Raw genomic sequence first — 24,655 nt, forward strand, 5'->3', positions numbered from 1 at the left:
CTACTCTCTGTCTCCATGAGATCAATTGTTACGGTATTTACTTCCCATACATGGGCTGATATCCAATGTGTTTCTCCTAAACATTTAGAGCCAAGTTGGAAATTTTAATAAGTAGAATGGTTTTGAGGCATTGTTGCTGATCTTTTGTCGTCAGTAGGGATTTTGGAACTTCTTCTTGTGACATTTTCTTCGTGTGAAAGTGCTGGCTAGATACCTAAAGCCTTGTGAAGTAAACCAGAAAAGTCTTACAGTCTCAAAAGCAAATATGACTTAAATGTCTTGGGTGTTTAACTTCAATTTGCCAAGTGAAAGTTGCCATATTTTCATTTTGTTTGAAATTTGGATTGAAAACGAATCACAAACCATTATTCCTATTTCTACATCTTCCCTAAAAGAAGACCTTGTTTTCTTTATTGTTTGAAATTCCAGTAAATTCAAGTTACTCAGTTTATGTAACTAGTATCCAAAGAGTCTTAAAACGTTGTCTCTTGACAAATAGTGCTAAGATAAAATATTTTCCCAAGCATATAGGGACATATCTGTACCAAATTAATCTTATTGGCATCGTTTTGCATAAATAAGACAGAGGAGTATTTATAGAAGTGGTGGCACATGGTTTGTGGTTTTTGAGAGTCCCTTGTATCAAGGTCATTTCCTTTCTCAAAACTAAAATACCTATGGGAATTGGAGGAATTTTGGGGTGTTTGCACTAGATAAGTAAAACAAACAAAACATGGATTATCCAATTATTTATTCAGGAGCAGAATAAATCCAGTTCCTAAATATTTTGCTACCTGCCTTCCTCTCACATTTATTATCTCCCAAAGCTAGTGTGTTTACAAGCAAACAAAATAGCAAGGAAGATAATCAATAACATATTAAGAAATGCATTTTCAGTAAGCTTGGGGAAATAAGTCTGCATTTGGTAAATACATTCTTGAGTAATGGTTGAATTCTCACTTGTAGATTTAAACTCAAGAAAAAATAAATGAGGCAAACTATTCTCAGATTGTTTAAAATCTTGAGGCAGAGGATAAAAACACATTCTTTCATTCCAGTAAATTATAAATATCTACTAAAAGGGTAAAAAAAGAATTCGTGGCAAAATTTATAAAAATGTTTATTTCTATTTATATACAGCCTTTATGTCAACTAAAATTATTTGCCTAAATTAAAAATATACTCTCATAATTTCATTACCTAGTACACAATGTAGTAAAATAGTGACAGTAAAAGAAGTACTATTAGTTTCTGCAATCTTATTCTTACCCGACAACTCGTGGAAAGAAAAAATAGATGGAAGTGAGAAGAACTGGTTTTTGAAAACTGTGTCCTTTAAGGAAAGTTTTAAAACATATTTCGCAATATGTTTGGCTGATCACATTTTGAGTGTCTGCTGTCTACCAGGTGCTCTTTTATCTTCAGAATACTCATGATTCAGGGGTCCTCAAACTTTTTTTTTTTTTTTATTAAATCATAGCTGTGTACATTAATGTGATCATGGGGCACCATACACTAGTTTCATAGACTGTTTGACACATTTTCATCATACTAGTTAACAAAGCCTTCCTGGCATTTTTAACAGGGGGCCAGTTCACTGTTCCTCAGACCGTTGGAGGGCCGGACTATAGTTTAAAAAAAGAAACTATGAACAAATTCCTGTGTTTTTTTTTTTTTGTTTTTTGCAGTTTTGGGCTGGGGCTGGGTTTGAAACGGCCACCTCCGGCCTATGGGGCTGGCACTCTACTCCGTTGAGCTACAGGCACCGCCCAAATAAATTCCTATGCACACTGCATATATCTTATTTTAAAAAAGAAAAACAAAACAGGAACAAATACAATCACACCACCTCATGTGGCCCACGGGCCGTAATTTGAGGACCCCTGAAAACGATCTGAGGGAGAAGGCAGATGGACAGTGCTATTTCCTAGGCAATACAGGGTGTTAAGTGAGCCCAAAGGGAGGCCCCTTCCCTAACTTTGAGCAAGGAGAAGGGTTTCGGGGTTAGGCATAACAGAGAGGCTGAAGCCAGGTGGGAGGTAACCAGGTGAAGAGGAGAACCCTGGATCTGGAAGGTGTGTTACTGTCAAAAGGAGAGAGGTAATTAAAAAATAGTAACTGGCTTGGCACAAGAACCTACACACATTTTAAAATTCTTTCATCAAAGTAGTATTTTACTGTGTGTGTAGAAGGAGGAATGTTTGTTCAAGATGATTACCACCGTCTCAGCACTGTGGTTAGACCCTGGGCTAGCCTCGCCTCTGACACACACTGGCTTTGGCTTCTGGCCAGTTGCTGGGGGGTGAGTGGAGACTATTGCTGCCCTTGCTGCATTTCATCATGGGAATTAAATAGAGCCATTCTCACTCTCGGGCTAGCAATTTAGAGGCTTCTATGGATACTAAATTCTCTTTACATTTAAAAAAAGAGAGAGAAAGATTTGCACTGGTGACTCAATACCCAAGCGGGATGTAGTGTGTTGTACCACTTCCTATAAAAGAAATAGCAGAAGAACTAATGAGCCAATAGGCTAAATGTTAGTTTTGCAGAATGATTCAACCACTGTAAGTTCCATCCTGAATCTCAAAGAAAGGGTGTTGAGGCTCTGGGGAATGCCTTGTAAATAGGACTTTTATTTTTTGTTTAAGTAAAATGGGCTTTTTCATTGGAATGAACCCGGCCTTGAATATAATGCTATCCACGCACTTATTTCTAGTGCCGCATTTTGAGTGAAGTTGGGAGTCATTTTTACATCTCTGTGACTGAAGTGCCTTGGCATGTCTTTTTAGTTGGGTGCTGACCTTCTCTCTCTTCTGGTTTCTTCCTAAGGTGTGTTATAGAAAAGACAGTGGATGGGCAGATTGTGTTCAAACTCACAATATCTGAGAAAGAGACCATGTTTTATTACCGCACAGTAAATGGTTTGCAGCCTCCAATAAAAGTAATGACACTGGGGAGAATTCTTGTGAAGAAATGGATTCATCTTAGTGTGCAAGTGAGTAAAATAAAAAATATTTAACATTTGGTTAAACACAAGGATCTGTCTTCCTTTCTCTCCTTTAAATGGCATCTACTCACAAAATCTGCAGCAATATCTCTTAGATTTCAGGTGCGTGTAAATGACAACTAAAGAAGAAAAATATTTAAATGACCTAATGATTTGTATCTGCTGATTATACTAGCATTTCCCTCCTCAAAATTGCTATAAAAACTTCCACAGATGCTTAAGAACAATGCTATTTGTAATAATAATGTCCTCAGACATTTTTTAAAAATTTGGTAAGTATTATTATATGTTTTGTGTTGCTTAAAAATGTGTAAGGGCTCTTTTTGTGTCTAGTACTAATTTTACCAGTCATGGGTGTGTTCAGCCCCCCCTGCCTGATTTTTACAGCTGTCTTTCTCAGATAGCATCTCATGATGTGAATAAAATTTGGCTGTTACATTAAACTGCTGACCTTAGAACTAATGAGCTTTGCACCTGAGGCACTCAAAAGGTGTTATATTATTATTTTAGTTGTCAGCTACAGTTTGTAGGAACCTTAGAAGCTGTGAAAGGCTGAGATAGCTGTGAGATGTCTGGTATTTACAGTCCCTGGAACAGAGGCAGAGTTCATCCTTTTGTTTCTTCAGGGCTCTGGGAAGGCCCAATATGGCCAAAAGCCACCCTTACCTTTCAAATTAGAGGTGCTGTGTACTGTCACCGTTCCCAGGAAGAGCTCTCAGAGGAGAGTTCACGCAGTGCTCCTCGTGAACCCCGTTCACACTTGAAGACATTTGCACCTTCATTCATTTTATAAAAATTACCTTTGTTTTCTCACCTTTTTTTTTTTTTTTTTTAACCTGTAAGAGGGTCTTGAGAATCGTTATTTGGGTTTAAGGTATTAATTAGGAGTTTAGCAAATGCACTTGGCACAGAACTGTTTCCAAATGCCACTAGCATTGAAAGGATATAAAATGGGGTAGGTCACGTCTGGAATCGCACCCTGTGTATGGGACACCGTGGTTTCAGGTTCTCAGCATTGGTCACGTCTGGAATCGCACCCTGTGTATGGGGCACCATGGTTTCAGGTTCTCAGCATTTACTCTCCATTGACTCAGTGGTTAACAGATGCATGACTTATTTGTCCTCTACTTTGAAGTTATCCATTCTACCCACTGACAAATACAACAGAATTGAGTTTAATGTTAAAAATGTGGAAATAGAAACTCCTAAAGACAATTTGCAGAAAATACCAAATAGATATTTGTTGCTTATTTTTGTCTCAACAATGATAAAAACAAAGTTCTTTTTACTTGCTTTTATTTTATCTTATCTGTGAAACTATGCCATGTTTTGGCAGGCAGTGGTACATTAAAAGCTTTACAAAGAAAGTTTAAAATCTAAATGCAAAGAGGTAACCATGACTGAATCCCTCTCCTGGGAGTAAAATGCTCTTAGAGTGCCTATTGAAATCAGCATTATCATTTCAATACATGGCAAATATGAGTCATTTCCTAGTTTAGGCGAAATTTCTTTATAAATCTTTAAATCTTCCCCTTCTTTCAAGAAAAGGTTAAAGTACTTATGATTTAATGAGACTGCTTTATTTCATAACTGTTTGACCATCAAGAGAAAACTTGTCCTTTCCAATTTGTACACCTCTTTTATTTATTTATTTTTTGCATGAGTTTTGAAGTATACTATACTTTATATTAGAACTACAGAACAAAGCAGTCATAAAACATTAGAAAAACCATTCAGGTCTGTTTATTTGCCTGCCACTTATTGAATGTCTTAGGGGTACCCAACATTATGAGAATCTGGATTCATTCGAATGACAATTGAGAGCAATTAATTACTCTAGATTGGAAATCTGTACAAGTTTCCTTTAAATTGAATGCCAGTTTGAATATAGTTAAGGTATGATGAGGTTTATAAGAATCTTTATTATAGATACTAAATAGGGAGTGTATTCATTGCTTAAAAGTTATAAGAAGTAGTGGGAAGGACAGTAGATTGGGGGGTGAGAAATCTGATTTAGATAATGCTACACTGTAGGCTTGAGAAACTCATTTGACTCAGTTTCCCTGTTCATGTACTGAGAGGCTTGGACTAGAAGAACGAAACAAGTCCCTCTTAGAATTCTACATAAGACTAAGTGGCCTGTGGAGTAAGGCATAATTACCAGAGGACAGGCAGTGGTTGAGTTGTGTAGGGTTATCTAGGTTGTAAGTGACAAAGCCAGCTCCATTCATTAAAGGTCAGCCTTATGCCTTTTTCTGCTTTCCCATGCTGCCTAGTATTTACACAAAAGCTTTTTTTTGGGTAAATTTTGTGGCCAAGATAGAGAAAAATGCAGCTTCTTACTCTTCCATTGTATAACTGCAAAGGACATTTGCAGAAAAAGTTTTAAATATAAAATGTAACTTATTCACTATTACATTATTAAGTAATGCATCCAAACTCTGTTTAATTTTGGAATTATGGACATCTATCATGCCAGGCATAAGGCAGGACAAATAATTAATAATCTGCTTCAGTCAAGTCCAACTGCAAGTCTGTGCTTAATGCATACGCATATTTCCATCTTCCAATACAGCCACAAATTGATGAGCTTACATTGTGTGGGGTTCTGTGTGTGTAAAAATACAACTTATACCTCTGTTCCTGAAATTGGTCAGAAGACAAAAATTAACTTACAAAGGTCTGGTGGTATGAAATTAAAGAACTAAAGTTCACTTATCAACTTTTCATCAGTAAAATCTCAATTCTAATTTTTCAAAATCAGACAAAAAAGAAACAGTTACCAATAATTAAACCTTTGGATAAAAAAGATACCAAGAAAAGGCAGACATACTAAACATTTGAGACTTAATTTACTAAACAAAAAATGACCGATATTGTTACAGTGATGGATATAATAGCTTTTACTCTAAAGCTAGCTTTTGAAGCTTCAACCTGTTGGAAAATGATTAGTTTTTAAATTAATATTCATTCAGGGACTTGAATCTGATAGGACTGAGAATTTAAATTTTACTTTTGGGTTTAATATATTGGCTATTGCCGATTATACCAGGCTAAAATTCATTGTCATATTTTTGTACTAAAAAAATCAATTTATACTTTTTATTATCAATTAGGGAACATTGGTAATATTAGCAGATTTTTAAAGCTTAGTTTTCATGTTGAATCAGCATATGTTACATTTATAAGAGATTCTTTTCAAAAGTTTTGGAATATATGAAAGAATTTTACTCTAGGATTTTTTTAAGGATTGGCAGGTAAAACAACTTTGGCAGTATATGCATTTAGTTGCGTATTATTTGAAAATAAGACTCAAGGTTTTCTAGGAGATGCTGTCTGCCTTTAAGCAGTTCCACACATTTTAAAGAACAAATTGTCATCAGAAATCATCAGTATAGTCACCCTTGTAGTAATTTTGCTGAATTGCAGTAAAACAATTACTATAATTTGAAGCTGATGAAATTCAACAACTGAGGAACCAAGAAATACTTTAACAATGGGCTTGCTCACATTTTCTATGCTATTTTGAGGGCTTGATGCATTGACAATTCAAGAGCCCCAGATGATTCTATCTACAATAGTGTGAAAAAGAGCAGTTGTAATAGGATACAATGAAGGAAAAAAATGCATGGGTAAATAAAGTTTTAGGAATCAATAGATGAAGGATAGGACTTTCATAACCATAGTTTATTCGTGAAGTACATTCTGTTGATTTATGTATTCGATCTGAAAAAGGAAAACTATTGATAGTCGTGGAGAGAAAGAAAACGTAATTTAACCAACATTTGTTAGCATAGATAAACCAAGTCTCTCAATCTCTGAACTGTATGCCCGTGTGCACACTTTATAAAGGAGTTCCACATTCTTATTGATTGCGGGAGCATGAAACATCCATGCCTCTCTGCAGAAGTTTCCTCATTCTGCTGAGAAATTTCTATGTCCTGAGATTCTCAGAGGAATGCCATACCAACTCCCACCCCACTCCAAGAAAATCCCAATCCATATTGTTTCTTTGTTAATTTTCATTGCATTTAACTCCCATTCTGTGTCCATGTAAGATGTGTGTGTGTTCTAAATGTTGTTTATTTTGCAAAGGCTTCTCTTTAGCTAGCTGAGTATCCGTCAAGTTAGTTAACTAGTTTTGGGTTATTCATAACAGAAGTTAAGATCAATAGAAATTAATGATTTTTTTCAGAATAATCAGTTAAATTATAATAGTTATCAAGTAGGGATTTATATAGACTTTCTTAAATACTTTACCTGCTTACTTTTCAAATACTAATATTAGTTCTATGTTTTTGATTGATATGTTATTCCCACTACAGAGGTGAGAAAAATGAGCCTCAGATAATTTAAATGACCTACCTAAATTTAAAAGTCTCCAGTTTCTTTGACCTTCTTTTATAAATCATAAACTAAAAATCATAAATTGCCATGAACTTAGGACACTGAGATCTTAGTTTCAAAGTTTTCTGAACCAAAACCTCCCCTACAAACCTACAAAAACTGAAAACAAATATAGTGTGAGTAATGTAAATGTAGTTTTGATATGTTTGTGCCTATTTTGTGCATATTTGTAGTGTGAATATTTGTAATGCTTCACGTATTTACATGATTCATAAAAAAATTAAAGTCAATGTATTTTCTAACTATAACGCTCATTGATACAAGTGGTTTAAATGTACAGCATAATGTAATTTTATATACAATTCTCAGAATTTCTATGGCTTATGGCAGATGAGATAGACTACAGTGGCTTAAAGAAAGACTATTCTGTGTAAGCCATCCAAACAGACCCATGCCAAATAGAGCCTACCCTGTTATGATAAAGTAAAAACAAAAGAACACTTTCTTCTTGATGATGGTGAAAGGTAAGGCCATCCAATAAAAATTAATTATACTCTGTTCACTTTTGCATGTGACTTGCACATAGAATATGTAGTCAGAAGGCCAGGCTTTAATCTTGACATTTTAGTTAAACATTGTATAATCTTGGGAAAATGACATAACTTCTCAAAAATGTCAGGTTTCCCATTATAAATTGTGACCAAATATAAACTTGTCCTATTTAGCTTACACCATAAATTTGAACATGTAAAGAAAATAATCTCTGATAAAGCACTTCATAGCTCATAAGTTCCTGCTGTGATGGACCTTCCAGCCCAGTGAAAGAATAAGACAATCAAATAATCACACTAATAAGAGCAAATTGATAACTTGGTAAGTGCCATGGTATCATATGAAGAATGATTTTATTAAATTACTGGGGTCAAAGAAGGCTTCCTTAAATGTTATGTATATAATATATGTGTATGTATATATATATATATATATACACACTTACATACATATATACATACATGCATACATATATATGTATATGGGTTTGTAGGAGAGGTTTTGGTTCAGAAGACTTTGAATCTAATCCTTTAGATATCAGTGACATAAGTTCATGGCAATATAAGAGGTCTCGCTCTTGCTCAGGCTGATCTGGGACTCTTGAGCTCAAGCAATTCACCCACTTTGGCTTCCCAAAGTGCTAGGATTGTAGGCATGAGCTACCATGCCTGGATGCTTAAATTATATTACATAAATATATTATTAATTTAGGCCTGCCCTAAAAATGATCACAAACTGGGTGGCCTAAAATAACAGAAATTTATTTCTTAGTCGTAGAGGTTAAAAGTCTGAAATCAAAGTGTTGGCAGTGTCACACATTCTCTGAAACCTATGGAAAGATCCTTCCATGTTGCTCTGGCATCTCATGTTTGCCAGAAATCCTTGGTATGCCTTAGCGTGGGGACGCATCACACCAGGCCCTGCGTCTAGCATTGCATGGCCAACTTCTCCCTCCTGGGTCTATGCTGTGTCTTTTCTTCTTGTGAGGATACTAGTCATATTGGATTAGAGTCCCCCTAATTCACCTTACTCATCTTACCTTGATTACATGTAAAAAGACACTACTCAAAGTCACATTCATAGGTACCAGGGGTTAGGGCCTCAGTGCATTTTTTAGGGGTATACAATTTAGTATCAAGACATATTCAAAAGAATGTATAGGATTCAACTAAGCAAAAAGAGTGGAGAAGAATATTCTATACACATATAGCAAATGCCATTTCATAAAAGGAAATAAGTTGCGTGTGAGAGATTAAAAGACCGATTTGGTAAGAGTGCAGCAGGCAAAGTAGGGCATGGTATGAAATTGAGGACAGCGTAGTTGGAAGAGGCTACGTTTTAAAGAACATCATCGAACATGTTAAGATTCTTTAAATGGGATTTATCGAAGTATTTCATGTAAAGGACCAGAGGTGGTGGTGGTGGTGGGGGGGGACAGGGAAACTTTATGACATGAACAAATTACCTTTTTCTAAATACACTTTGGTTGCAGTGAGGGAGAACAGTTTGCCTGAAGCCGAGAATGAAGGGTTGTTAGGGTACTTGCGTGGCCCAAGTGAGATATAAGGATAATTTGGATTACAATGGCCATAGTAATATGCAAAGAAGTAGTCCACTTTGAGAGCAGTTTAGGGATTAAAATTGAAGGGCTTGTTAATGAAAGGCATGTGGAATTTGTGGGAAAGGGAATTGTTGATAACTCCCAGCCTTCTGGCTTACATAATTGCAGAGATAATGGTTTCATTTGCCCAGATAGGAACACTGGAAAAGAATCAGATTTTTGATATACAGCACATATGACGTCAGCTCAGGGTAATGATTCTCTACTGTGGAAATCATTAGCATTACTGAGAAACTCAGACAACAGTCTGATGCCCATAGCCCTTTACCTCTTCATTGATCTAAGTGAGGCTCAAGCATTAGTTGGTTCTTCCTTCCTGGCCAGATGGATTAAAAAATGTGTAACAAAATAACCAGAATTCAGGGCAGGAAATTATGAACTCTAATTGAGTTATGTTATGGAAGATGTATAAAGAAGGTGGTGTGTGAGTTAATTCTTGAAGGATAGATGGGGTTTTTATAGGTGGAGAGGAGGCAGGGTAGGATTCTACACCAGTAATAGGGGAACGAGAGATGAAATTAGGAAAGATGTCAGTAAGAGAGGGGCATCTGAGTTACTTGGAAAGACGTGTATCGCGTGGTAGGTGAAAAAGATTGCAAAAAATAGCTTAGAGGTTTGCACAGAGTTGTGAAGCTTTATTTTTCTCCCGATGGATAGATAGCTCCTGTTTTTTCCACCTGCTTCTAATCCAATCATGTTTAGTAACTGTTACTAAATTTTATACCTGTTAGGTTTCCACTCCTAAGGTTCTAGGTTTCCTGTGGTCAACTGCAGTCTGAAAATAACAAATGGAAAATTTTAGAATCTCATAATGTTTACATTGGATGCTTTTCTGTGTAGCATGATGAGGTCTTCCTTGGTCCTGCGCGGAAGGTGACTCTGGCGTCCCCAGGTTAGCCCCGCTCCCCTGCATTAGTTACTTTGCAGCTGTTTTAGTGCTCAGATGTGCTGTTGTGGTATTGCAGTGCTTATTGTTCGAGTAATCTTTATTTTACTTATTAATGGCCTCAAAGCATAAGAGTAGTGATGGTGGCAATTTGATGTGCCAAAAAGAAGCTTTGGAAGAAGGGCTTCCTTTAAGTGAAAAGGTGAAAATTCTCCATTTAATAAGGAGAGAAAAGATCAGATACTAAGGTTGCTAAGATCTACTGGCAAAATGAATTTCATGTTAAGAATCTGTGAAATTGTGAACCATATGTTGTTATAATTACCCTATTATATTAGTTGTTGTTTTTCTCATACTCTACCTAACTTACAAATAAAACTTTATCATGGGTAATACCTGTATAGGGGAAAAAAACCCATACTATATATGGAGTTCAGTACTATTTATGGCTTCAAGCTTCCAGGGTGGTCTTGGAACATATCCCCTGTGGTTAAGGGAGGACTTCTGAATATATAATACATATGTATTCACCAAAAAATATAAAGTATTGTTTAGCTGATTTGTGATGATCTTTTTACACACATCACATTACAGTGTTTACCTTTGACAAGTCTGAATGTCTAATATTTTACAGCAAAAATTTAAGTTCAGTGAGAACTTTCCTATGGAGACTCCTTCGATGAGACCTACAGCAAGCCATGAATAAATTAACATATATATATTTGAAAAAGAGTTTAGCAATTTCTTATTTCTGTTAGAAAATAGCTGATTCTCAGCCAATATTCATAAAATGTACAATATATAGAAAAGGAAAATATGTATGACTATCATATTGTACATTTGTTGCGTACACTACTGAAATTGAAAGTTGCTATAAAAAGATTATTTTCCGCCGTTCGTGTATTTTTTCAACAATCTCTAGTCCTAAAATGCCAGTATGGCAATTCTGTCAAAATAGCAATGGTTAAAATTTGCTGATAGTGTTTTTTAATACCTATATTATATAATGGAATTGTCATTTATATCATTTTCACCTAAAAGCCAGGTATAGTAAGATGTATTTTTCCTTTTTTTGTGGGCACTCATTTTTGTGCCCAAAGGGCTAACTGATGGCTTCAGTTATATATGAACAATTCCAGCGAAACCCAGGAAGAACAGAATGCCTATAACGTAGGGCAGAATTTGGCCTACACTATGTATCACTTGGTAATGGAATGAGGAATATGACTTTATTTAAACATGGTCATGAATGGCTTTAATTTCCCATACTGTTTCTCTTGGTATTTTTCTAAAATGCATCCTCGAAAAGAATTCCATATCCTGTGTAGCTGCATTGTCCTGAATCATAATAAGGGCACATGTATTCAAGATACTAGTTCAGAGATCCATATAAGTCAAATATAGAATAATTACAAGTTTTTAAAAACTAAAGTTTTTCCAAGTGTGGAAAGACCTTAACAAGTTAGCTATTTTTCTAATTATCTAACAACAGTAGTGAAAAATTATTGGTATTTGTACATTATATATGTATATAGAAAATGACAGTAGAATCTTCAGAGCTGACCACCTCCTTAAGTTGACCTAATTCTCAGATGGGCAGCACGTGTACGTATTAGCACAGTAGGCTGAGTTCCTTATACCTCTGTATGTTGACCTGCTTGGTACATTTCCTTGAGTCGTCAACTTACAGAGGTTCTATGAATACAATATGCTCTCTCATATTAGATATAGCAATTTTGTTCTGCCTTCTAAAGATCACATCATGTAATCCTATAAAAAGTTGAACTGTATAGAAGTACAGAAATAATTGGTTCATTTTTGTTTATATTTGGTGTTCAACTGTTTTCAACCTGGGGAAGAAAGGAAAGAAGGAGGGGGAAAAGGAAGGAGAGATGGGAAGGAAGGGAAGGAAGCAAGGAAGGATTGAAGGAAGGAGGAAGGGATGGGGGGAGAAAAATGAGGGAGGGAGAAAGAAGGGAGAGAAAAGAGGGAATGAGGAAGGAGAGAGAGAAGAAACTCGTGTGACTCGGGTAAGGGTTTGAGACAAATTCCAGGACCACAGCGGGAAGTTGGGACCTTAGGAGGAGAGTAAGCCTATACCAATTTCATCATGGTAGAGCTGATCAAGAAAGTTTACATTATAGATGCATAATATATACTTTTTGGTTGGTTGTTCCCGGGATATAAATCCTTTGTATTATTCTAGTTATTTGGTCAAAATATTACATGTAACTATTGTGAGGTGTTGGCACTTCACAGAACTTACCGAAAGTTATACTTTTGAGTTGTATACTTTTGATATATACCTGCAATAGTCTCAGAGTATCTCAAAGCATGAGAAGAGGCCTTTAGAAATAGTAAAGAGATGTGGGACACCAGAAACTTTGAGAACTGGCACGTCCTAAGCTTGGAAAGGTCTAACAGGAATAGTCCTTGTTTGCATATTTTGAAAACAACTTTACTGAGGTAAGATTTGTATGTACATGTTGAATGTATACAACCTGATGGATTTCAACATAAATATATATGAAACCATCACCATAATCTGTGCTATCAACATAACTGTCTGTTATGTTTTATCTTTCCTTCTTTTTTATTTTAATAGATTTGGTTGGTATAAGTTGAATTCTGTTACATGTTATCTCATAGGGGTGAAGTCTAGGCTATTGGTGTACCCATCGCCCGCATAGTATACATGGTACCCCATAGGTAATTTTTTATTTCCTCTCCCCTTCCACCCTCTTCCTTTGTGAGTCAGTGTTCAGTGTTCATTATACCACTCTGTGTGTCCTTGTACAGTCATAATCTCCCGCTTACAAGTGAGATCATGTGGCATTTATTTTTCTGTCCCGAGTTAGTTTATTTAGGGTAACGGCCTCCAATTTCAATCAAGTTGGTGCAAAAGACATTATTTCATTCCTTCTTATTGCTGAGTGGTACTCCGTGGTCTATTTATACCACATTTTCTTTATCCACTCATCAGTTGATGGGCACTTAGGTTTTTTGTGCTGTGATAAAAACACAAGTGCAGGCATCATTTTGATAAAATGATTTATTTTTCTCTGGGTAGATATCCAATAGTGGACTTGTTGAATTGAATAATAGATTTACTTTGAGTTCTTTGATAAATCTCCATATCGATCTCTATAGAATTTGGACTAATTTACATTTCCACCAATAGTGTATAAGTGTATCCTTTTCTCTGCAACCATGCCAACATCTATTTTTTTATTTTTTACTTTTTTAATCATTCTAATTGAAATAAGATGGTATTTCATTATGGTTTTAATTGGCATTTCCTTGATGATTAGTGATATTGTGGATGTTTTCCTGTTTCCCAGCCATTTGTATATCTTCTTTGAAACTGGTTCATGTTGTTTGTACACTTTTTTATGGGACTGTTTGTTTTCTTGTTGAATTGAATTCCTTGTGGATTCTGGATATTAGTCCTTTGTTGTACATATAGTTTGTGAATATTTTCTCCTAGTCTATAGATTGTCTATTTACTCTTTAATTATTATTATTATTAATTTTTGTTGTGCAGAAGATTTTTAGTTTTATTCTCATTTATTTATTTTTGGTTTTTGTCTCAGTAATCTCTTTGGTGTCATTGAGTGGGATGTTGAAGTCCCTCACTATTATTGTGTTACTGCCCATCTTTTTAGTTCTAGTAATATTTGTTTTGTGAATGTGGGTGCTCTGATATGGGGTGCACATGAATTTGGGATAATAAGATCTTCTTGTGGAATTATTCCCCTTATTATTATATAATGGCCTTATTTTTCTGTTTTTGCTGTTTTTTTTTTTTTTTTTGTAGAGACAGAGTCTCACTTTACTGCCCTCGGTAGAGTGCCATGGCTTCACACGGCTCACAGCAACCTCCAGCTCCTGGGCTTACGCTGTTTTTGCTGTTTTTAATTTAAAGTATATTTTATGTGATATAAGCATAGCTATTCCTGCTCACTTTTCATTTCCACTTACATGAAATATTTTTTTTTCCAACTTTTTCCTTTCAGTCTATATGTGTCTTTATGGGTAAGATGAGGTTTTTGTGCAGAACATATAATTGGGGGTGGCACATGTGCCTTATTGGGTAAGGCATCAACCCCTATCCCGAGGGTGGCAGTTTCAAACCCTGCCCTGGCCAAACTGCAACAAAAAAATAGCCGGGCGTTGTAGTAGGCGCCTGTAGTCCCAGCTACTCAGGAGGTTGAGGCAAGAGAATTGCCTAAGCCTAGGAGTTGGAGGTTGCTGTGAACTGTGATGCCACAGCACTCTACTGAGGGTGATAAAGTTCTAAAAAAGAACATATAGTCAGATCATGTTTTGTATCCATTCCATCAATATATTTCTATTAAATGGAGTATTTCATCCATTTACATTCACAGTTAATATTGATATGTGTGGCTTTATTATGGTTGCATAGTTAGTTGATACTTAGTTATATAAGTTTTTTTGTTTCCTTCTTTTCCTCTATCCCATTGTCTTTGTGCTTTGCTGAACTTCTGCTGTTGTCATTTAATTCCTTTTTCTTTGTTATCGTTATTGTTTTATAGTACCTGTGAGATTTATGTTTTCATGTGTTTTTGTTACAGTGAATGGCACTACTTGGCTTTGAACTCTCCAAATAGTATCTTGGGCTTCTATTGTGAGAGGGTGGGGCCCTTCTCAGGCAGGCTATGCTGATAGAAAACTGTGGGGAGTGCAGTTCACCCGAGACTCAGTACCATAGCAGCAGGCTGCAGGGTGGTGGGTACTTTCCCATATGTGTGCTGAAAAGTTTGATATCACTGTCCTTTCCCAGCCAGGTAGGGACTGCAGTTGTGTCAATGCAAACCCTGCCTAAGTGTGCACTGCAGCCCAAGGTCAGACTCTAAAAATGGCACCTTGTACTGGTGACCAGAAAAGCTGGAGTCCTACTTAGGCAGGAAACGTGTGTGAGGAACTGTGGAAAATGCTGTCTGTTAGAGTCTCAGCATCAATTAAAGCCCACTGCATTGTGCTGGGGATCTTCCCAGGGGTGCCTAGGGGCACCTGGGCTCCTATGTACCTCCTTAGAGCTGTCAGTGGTTGCAGGTTCACCCGCAGTTCCCTTATATCAGTTGCTGAGAATGGCGCCTGCTCAAGGTGCTCTAGGCCCAGACGCCTGGGCAATTCTGAGTGGGTTTCCCTTCTGGTGCAATGTCTCAGTGAAATCTCCAAGCAACTCCCTTTGTTAGTCCTGGACCTGTGTGAGTCAAGGGTTCTCTTGCAATCAAGATCATAATAGTTCGTGTAACAAAGTTGAGCCCTGGGGTCTTTTTCCTTACTGTTTTCCTGTGTCCTCCAACTTCACCCAGCAATTAGCCAGTTTTAGGCCCTGGCCACTTTTGGTGGTTCCTGTCACTTCGCCGGTGAAGCCTAGAATTCTGTCCTAGACAATCTGTTTGCAATGTGAGGCTGTGCTTATTCTGGTTCCTCTCCACTCAGCCATCTAGATCCTGTCTATTCATCTGTTCATTTTTAATTAAACTATTTGAAGGTAATTGTAGGTTCACAGGCACTTATGAGAAATAATACAGAGATCCTATGCACCCTTTACTCATTTTTCCTTCATTGTTAACATATTTTAAAACTACAGTATACTGTAACAACCAGCATATGGACATTGATGTAATCTCCCTATGTTACTTAGATTTCCAATTTTTCTTCTACTCATGAGTATGTGCAAGTGTATTTAGCTCTATACAATTTTATTACAATTCTAGTCACCAAGGCCAAGTTGCAAGACCATTCCATTGCTACAAGGGCATACCATATTGCCTTTTTATAATCACACTCACATTTTTCCTTCCCAGGTTTCTAACTTCAGGCAATCACTAATCTGTACAATATTTCTTAACTTTTATCTTTTCAAAATATTATATACATGGATTACACAAGTGGACAGGAGAGCTCCCAGTCCCACACCTGCCTGTAAGAGAGTGATGAGTATTTTGGATTTTTTTTCCCCATTTACTATAATTCTGTGGTGATACATTCAAGTTGTAAATGTATTGGTAATTCATTTTACCACTGAGTAGCAGCTCCTTGTATGGGCGTACCACAGTTGGCTTAAACCTTTCACCTGCTGAAGGACATCTAGGTTGTTTCAAGGTTTTGGTGCTAACAGAGTTAAAACATTTGTGTATAAATTTTTGTTAATACCCCTATTTAGTTATCTAGAACAAATACACAAGAGTGCAATTGATAAATTTAATAGCAGTTACATTTTTTTTTTTTTTTAGACTCTATCTCACTTTTTTGCCTTCAGTAGAGTGCTGTAGTGTCACAGCTCACAGCAATATCCAGTTCTTGGGCTTAGGCAACTCTCTGGCCTCAGCCTTCTGAGTAGCTGGGACTACAGGCGCCCACCACAACACCTGGCTCTTTTAATTTTTGTTGTTGTTGTAGTTTGGATGGGGCTGGGTTTGAACCTATCACCCTCGGTATATGGGGCCGGTGCCCTACTCACTGAGTCACAGGCACTGCCCTCATGTTTGGTGTTTTAAGAAACCATTTTCTAGAGTGGCTTTGGCAAAGTTGTCACCAGTGTTTTTTTTTTTTGTAGAGACAGAGTCTCACTGTACCGCCCTTGGGTAGAGTGCCGTGGCGTCACACGGCTCACAGCAACCTCTTAACCCTTGGGCTTACGCTATTCTCTTGCCTCAACCTCCCGAGCAGCTGGGACTACAGGCGCCCGCCACAACGCCCGGCTATTTTTTGGTTGCAGTTTGGCCGGGGCTGGGTTTGAACCCGCCACCCTCGGCATATGGGGCTGGCGCCCTACTCACTGAGCCACAGGCGCCGCCCTGTCACCAGTGTTGTATGAATGACCCAGTTACTCCAAATCCTTTGAAGTAGCATTTGGTGGTGTTACTAATTTTTTTTTCTTGTATTTTAACCATTCTGATAAATATTAAATGAGATATTATTGTGGCTTTAGTTTGCATTTACCAATTTAATGATGTTGAACCTTTCTTCCTGTGCTTGTTTGCCACTTTTTTATCCTATTTGGCGTATGTGTTCACATGTCTATCAGTCTTTCCTTTTAGAGATGGTGCCTTTTGTGTCAAGTCTGTGAACCCTCATCTAACCCTAAATCCTGAATATTTTTTCATGTCAAAAGTTTTTTAAATTTGCATCTTCATTTCTTCCTATACCTGGTGATTAGTCAGGAGTATATTGTTTAATTTCTATGTATTTGCATAGTTCCTGAATTCCTTTTCTATTGATTTTAGCATTATTCCACTGTTGTCTGAGAAGATACTTGATAGAATTCTAACATTTTATGTTATGAAATTTAAGCCTGTGTTCCTTTTTGAGTTAATTTTTGCATAAACGTTATGAAGTTTGTCTTTGGTTCTTGCTTTTTTGTTTGTTTTGCCATGGATGTCCAAATGGTCTTCCGTTTAGTTGCTTTTGCATATTTGTTGAAAAGTAGAGACTATACATGTTACTTTATTTGTGAATTCTCTATTTTGTTTTATTGATCTATATTTTGATCCTTTTTCCAATACCACACAATCTTGTTTATGGTGAGTGTTCATATCTGGTAGAGTAACTTCTATATTTCTTGCTATTTCTTTCTTTTTTTTTTTTTTTTACAGATTTCCTGATATTTTATTTTATTTTTTAAAATGTATAATTAAATCATAACTGTGTACATTAATGCAATCATGACACTGGTTTTATAGACCATTTGACATATTTTCATTACACTGGTCAACATAGCCTTCCTGGCATTTTCTTAGTTATTGTGTTAAGACATTTATATTCTACATTTAGTAAGTTCATATGTACCCTTGTAAGATGCACCGTAGGTGTGATCCTACCAATTATCCTCCCTCCCCCCATTCTTCCCCTTGCCCTCCCCTCTCTTTCCCCTTTCCCCATATTCTTAGGTTATAATTGGGTTATAGCTTTCATATGAAAGCTATAAATTAGTTTCATAGTAGGGCTGATAGTATGGATACTTTTTCTTCCATTCTTAAGATACTTTACTAAGAATATGTTCCAGCTCCATCCACATAAACATGAAAGAGGTAAAGTCTCATCTTTCTTTAAGGCTGCATAATATTCCATGGTGTACATATACCACAATTTATTAATCTGTTTGTGGATCGATGAGCACTTGGGCTTTTTACATGACTTAGCAATTATGAATTGGGCTGCAATAAACATTCTGGTACAGATACCTTTGTTATAATGTGGTTTTTGGTCTTCTGGGTATATACTTAGTAGAGGAATTATAGGATTGAATGGCAGGTCTATTTTTAGATCTTTAAGTGTTCTCCAAACAACTTTCCAAAAGGAATGTATTAGTTTGCATTCCCGCCATCAGTGTAGAAGTGTTCCCTTTTCTCCACATCCACGCCAACATCTCTGGTCTTGGGATTTTGTGAGATGGGCTAATCTTACTGGAGTTAGATGGTATCTCAAAGTAGTTTTGATTTGCATTCCTCTGATGATTAAAGATGATGAGCATTTTTTCATATGTCTATAGGCCATGTGCCTGTCTTTTTTAGAGAAGTTTCTCTTCAAGTCCCTTGCCCAGCCTGAGATGAGATCACTTGTTCTTTTCTTGCTAATACGTTCGAGTTCTGTGTGGATTCTAATTATTAAACCTTTGTCAGAGACATAACCTGCAAATATCTTCTCCCATTCTGAGGCCTGTGCTTGCTTTACTTACTATGTTCTTGGCTGTGCAGAAGCTATTTCATTTAAAAAACAAAAAAAAAAAACACAAAAAAACCTGCTTCAGGGCCTGTGACTTTTCCATATAAATTTTATGCTGTTTGTCAAGGTTTACAAAATATTTTATTGCAATTTTGATAGGAATCTATAGGTCAACTTGGTGATATTATAAATATTTTACTGTGTTGGGTCCTCTAGTACATGAACATGGTATTAGTATCATCATTTATTTATGTCTTCTTTAAATCATTGGCATTTTGTAATTTTTAACATACAGATCCTGTACATGTTTTGTTGAACTTCTTCATAACTTTTTCATTTTCTTTGTTGTAATTGTACGTGGTTTTGTATTTCAAATTTTGGTTTCCACAAGTTTGTTAGTATTAGAAATGGTATTGATTTGGGGGGTTGACCCGTATTCCAAAACATTGTTGAAGTCACTTTTATTAGTTCTAAATGTTCCTTTGTAATTTGTTGGGATTTTCTATGTAGACAGCCATGTCATCTGAATTAGAAGCAGTTTTATTTCTCTTTCCAATATGTGCAATATTTATTTATTTTTCTTTTCTTAATGCAGTGGCTGGAATTTCCAGTACTATGTTGAATGAGGGTGGGAAGAGCAGACAGTTCTTGCTCTTCTTGTTTCTAATAATTAGAGAAAAAAGAATTTAATCTTTCACCATTAAAAATGGTAGCTGTAGGGTTTTTTTAGGTGCTTTTTATCAAGTTGAGAAAGTTTCCCTCCATTCCTAAATTGCTGCAAGTTTTATTGTTAACATGTATTGAATGTTGTTAAAGGCCTTTTCTGATTCAATTGATCATGCGTTTCTTCTTTAGCTTGTTAATGTGGTTGCTCATATTGATTGATTTTCTAATGTTGAACCGATCTTATTGGTCTGGAATAAATCTTACTTTATAATGGTGTATAATTGCTCCTTTATATGGTTAGATTTGATTTGTTCTTTTTCTAGTTTCTTGAGGTAGGAGCTTAATATTTTAAAATTGTTCTTCTTTTCTAATGTAAACATTAGTTTTAGCTTGGTGCTGTGTAACTTAAACTTAATTTAGTGTTTAATGATATTAATTTCCCTTTCCACTACTACTTTAGCAGCATCTCACATACTTTGTTATGTTGTACAGTTGACCCTTGAACAATGTGAGGGTTAGGAACTCTGATCTCCCATGCAGTCAACATTTGTGTTTACGTTTTGACTCCCCCAAATTTAACTACTAATAGCCCACTTTTGACTGGCAGCCTTATTGATAATATAAGCAGTCCATTAACATATATTTTTTGTATTCTATGTATTCTGTGCTATAGTCTTACAATAAGATAGAGAAAGAAAATCATGGGGAAGAGAGAATATATTTACTGTCATTACTTAAAAATGCATCATCACAGAAGTCTTCGTCCTCATTGTCTTCACACTGAGAGGCTGAGGAGAGGAGAAAGAAAAGTAGTTGATCTTGCTGTCTCAGGTAGCAGAAGTACAAGAAAATCTGTGTATAATTGAACCTACACGGTTCAAACCCATGCTGTTCAAGAGTCCACTGCATTTTCATTTTCATTCATTTCTATGTTTTATTCCCTTCGTGATTTCCTCTTTGATTCAGAAATTATTTAGAAGTGTATTGTTTACATTCTTAAACATTTAGAGATTTTAAAAATTATGTCTTTATTGATTTCAAATTTGAATCCATTGAAATCATAGAACACATTTTGTATAACTTTAATGCCTTAAAATGTGTTTGAATTTTTTTAGTGGCCCAGGATGTGGTCTATCTTTTGGTGACTGTTTCATGGGCTCTTTAAGTAAATAATGTGTTTTCTGCTGTTGTTGTGTGGTTTGTTTTGTGTTTAGACATATATTTACATATGTATCTTCTGTTGTTTTCTTTTTGTTTAAAGAACTTTCTTCAGTCATTGTTTAAGAGTATGTTGATGAAAATAAATTCTCATTTATGTAACAAAGTATATATTTTATAGACTTCATATTGAATTCTTACACATCCTTGCAGATTTTATTTCTACTAGTTCTACCGGTTATTTAAAGTCAGCTATTGAAGTCCCCTAATGTAATTGTGGGTTTGTTTATTTCTCCTTTCATCTCTGAGTTTTGCTTCATGTATTTTGAGGTTCTGTTGTTAGACACAAACATACTTAGGATTATTATGTCTTCAGGGTTGAGCCATCCTTTCATCATTAGTAATGCCATTCTTTAAATGTTCCTCTTTAAATTTAGATATCTTATCTATTGTGAAGTCTATGATATCTGATATTAGTAGGCATTTTTACTTTTTATTAATGCTTGCAGATATATCTTTTTCAGTCTTTTAATTTCTACTGACCTGTGTTGTACGTAGAGTGAGTTTCTTACAGATAGCATATTTTTGGATCATTTAATTATTAGAAATTCTAATTCACTCTGCCAGTCTCTGTCATTTACATGGTATATTTATGCCATTTACACCTAAATTTCTTATTGCTATGTTAGACTTTTGTTTGTAATTAAAAACATTTTTTTTTGTTTTTGGTTTGTTTCTTAACTGTTCTTGGTTTCTGTTTTACTGTTCATCTGCCTTTCTGTTCATGGATTCTATTTCTGTCATCTCCAAATTATTCATGAGCCTATATAGCAAGGTTTGTGTTTGTTTTGAATGCTTGTATTTTTCAGTTCTTTAATCTCCATATGGGCCTTTTTAAATACCATCTATTTCATTACGGAGCATTGCTGGAGATTTTTATTTGTTTAGGAAAATTCGCAATTCCTTGTTGAAGCATTTTTATCATATCTGATTCAAAATCGTTGCCTGGCAACATAGCAAGTCCCTGTGTCTATTAAAAAAAATAGCTGAGATAATGCCAGGAAGGCTATGTTACCCATTGTGATGAAAATATGTCAAATGGTCTGTGAAGTGAGTGTATGATGCCCCATGATCATATCAAAGTATACAGTTATGATTTAATAATAATAAAAAAAAACAGAATCCAGCAACACATCAAACAAATTATACATCATGACCAAGTTGGTTTAAAAAAAAAAAATAGCTGGGGATCGGCTCCCCTAGCTCAGCAGTTAGGGTACCGTCTACATACACCAAGGCTGGTGGGTTCTAACCCAGCCTGGGTCTGCCAAATAACAATGACAACTGCAACCAAAAAATAGATGCATGTTGTAACAGGCACCTATAGTCCCAGCTACTTGGGAGGCTGAGGCAAGAGAATTGCTTAAGCCCAAGAGTTTGAGGTTGCTGTGAGCTGTGATGCTATGGCACTCTACTAAGGGTGTCGTAACGAGACTCTGTCTCAAAATAAATAAATAAATAAATAAATAATAGCTAGGTGTGGTGGTGCACACTTGGCCCTAGTTGCTGAAGAGGCTGAGGCAGGAGATCAATGGAGCTTAGGACTTTGAGGTTGCAGTGAGCCATGCTTGTGCCACTACCCTAGCTGGGTAATAAACTGAAACGTTGTCTCTGAAAACCAAAAAGTTTTGCTAGATAGTTTGCAAATCTGATTTCTCTCAGTGGTGGGATTTGTTGGTTTGCTTTCTTATTCAAGTTGTGATTTTTCTAGTTATTAGTATGACAAGTGATTTTTATTGCATTTTAGATATATTATGAGACTGTGCATCCAGTTTAATCTTCTTTCTTATTAACAAGCTGTCCTATGTTGAGGTGCAGCACGGTGGCTAGCTGAGTGTGTATATTTGTTGAGCTTCCCACTCGCCCCTGCCAATTTCACCCAACAGAAGTGGAGCCTGGACCCTCACTGCAGCAAACAGGAGAGTTGACGCTTAGCTTCCCCTTTGGTACCTTCCCAGTGAATGTAGGGCCTCCTACTGGGGCCACATTGTTGCCCCTAAGTAGTGACATATTCTTAACTCTCCACTGAACCATGCATCCACAAGGGTGGAGAAGAGCTTATTGCTTGCATGGTTTTGCTGTTGCCGAATGGGGGTGTAAACTCAACTTCTGCTGGCCCTGTTGACACCAGGGAAGGTAGGGAGTGGAGTGTCAAGTAACCTATCCTATCACTTTATTCTGCTTCTTTGATGGCCAGGGGAGAGTAAAGGTTCCACCTCCCAGTAGGTCCAATTCACAGGGAAGGGAAGTGGGAAGCAGAGGATTGATCAGCTCCAACTCACACTACATCCTTTAGTTTCACTAATACCCATGACAGTAGTGTTCAGCCATGCTCATTTGGTGAGCGCTGACAGACACCCCTCATTCAATCTTGTTGCTATGAAAAAGGTGGAGAGGTCCAGGCCCCACTGATACCAGGGGTTGGGGGAATGATTGACCCTAACCCACACCTCCTTGTTTAGGTCATGTTCATGTTGGGGGGATATTTGGTTTCAGCTCCAGGCTTCAGCCCTGCAGGGTGGGAGGATACAGAGTGCTGACTAGCCCTGCCTTACACCGTTTGCAAAGTCTTGCTGCTACTGGGTGAGGGTGGTGCTGGGCCAAGGTGACATGATCTGGAAAAGAATGAGAGCACAGCTGAGGGACTCCTTCTAGACAGGGGATGGGGGATCAGCTCCCTCTCCAGTCTGACAATACTACTTGGGAAGGGGAATCAAAGTGCCATCTACTTCCACTGAGCAGGGATGAAAAATAATCTATTCAGTCTCATAAAAACTTACCTCTACAAATAAATTGGAGAGTTTCCATTTGTTAATATCCTCTGCTATTTCCTTTCTGAGGATTTCATAATTTTCTTTATAGAGGTCCTTCACCTCCTTCGTTAGGTATATTCCTAGGTATTTCATTTTCTTTGGAACTATGGTGAAGGGAGTTGTGTCCTTAATTAGCTTCTCATCTTGACTGTTATTGGCGTATACAAAGGATACTGACTTGTGGACATTGATTTTATATCCTGAAACATTACTGTATTTTTTGATGACTTCTAAGAGTCTTGTGGTTGAGTCTTTGGGGTTCTCTAAGTATAAGATCATGTCGTCAGCAAAAAGGGAAAGTTTGACCTCCTCTGCTCCCATTTGGATTCCCTTTAACAAATGGAAGAACATACCATGCTCATGTATGGGAAGAATCAACATTGTTAAAATGTCTATACTTCCCAAAGCAATCTACCTATTCAATGCCATTCCTATCAAAATACCAACGTCGTACTTTCAAGATTTGGAAAAAAGGATTCTGCATTTTTTATGGAACCAGAAAAAACCCCGTATAGCTAAGGCAGTTCTTAGTAATAAAAATAAAGCTGGGGGATCAGCATACCAGATTTTAGTCTGTACTACAAAGCCATAGTGGTCAAGACAGCATGGTACTGGCCCAAAAATAGAGACATAGACACTTGGAATCGAATTGAAAACCAAGAAATGAAACTAACATCTTACAACCACCTAATCTTCGATAAACCAAACAAGAACATACCTTGGGGGAAAGACTCCCTATTCAATAAATGGTGTTGGGAGAACTGGATGTCTACATGTAAAAGACTGAAACTGGACCCACACCTTTCCCCACTCACAAAAATTGATTCAAGATGGATAAAGGACTTAAA

At 36.6% G+C, this 24,655-nt stretch overlaps 1 protein-coding gene across 1 annotated transcript in view; it reads left to right on the forward strand.

The window, feature by feature from the left end:
• USH2A (usherin) overlaps positions 1-24,655 on the forward strand; it is an 868,259-nt gene that overhangs the window by 2,743 nt on the left and 840,861 nt on the right. Inside the window, exon 3 of the mRNA XM_053607912.1 lies at positions 2,830-2,995. Coding sequence (XP_053463887.1) covers positions 2,830-2,995 — 166 coding nt within the window. The remainder of the gene's footprint in view (positions 1-2,829; positions 2,996-24,655) is intronic.

Source organism: Nycticebus coucang, chromosome 10 (genome assembly GCF_027406575.1).
Source record: "Nycticebus coucang isolate mNycCou1 chromosome 10, mNycCou1.pri, whole genome shotgun sequence".
Taxonomy (NCBI): domain Eukaryota; kingdom Metazoa; phylum Chordata; class Mammalia; order Primates; family Lorisidae; genus Nycticebus; species Nycticebus coucang.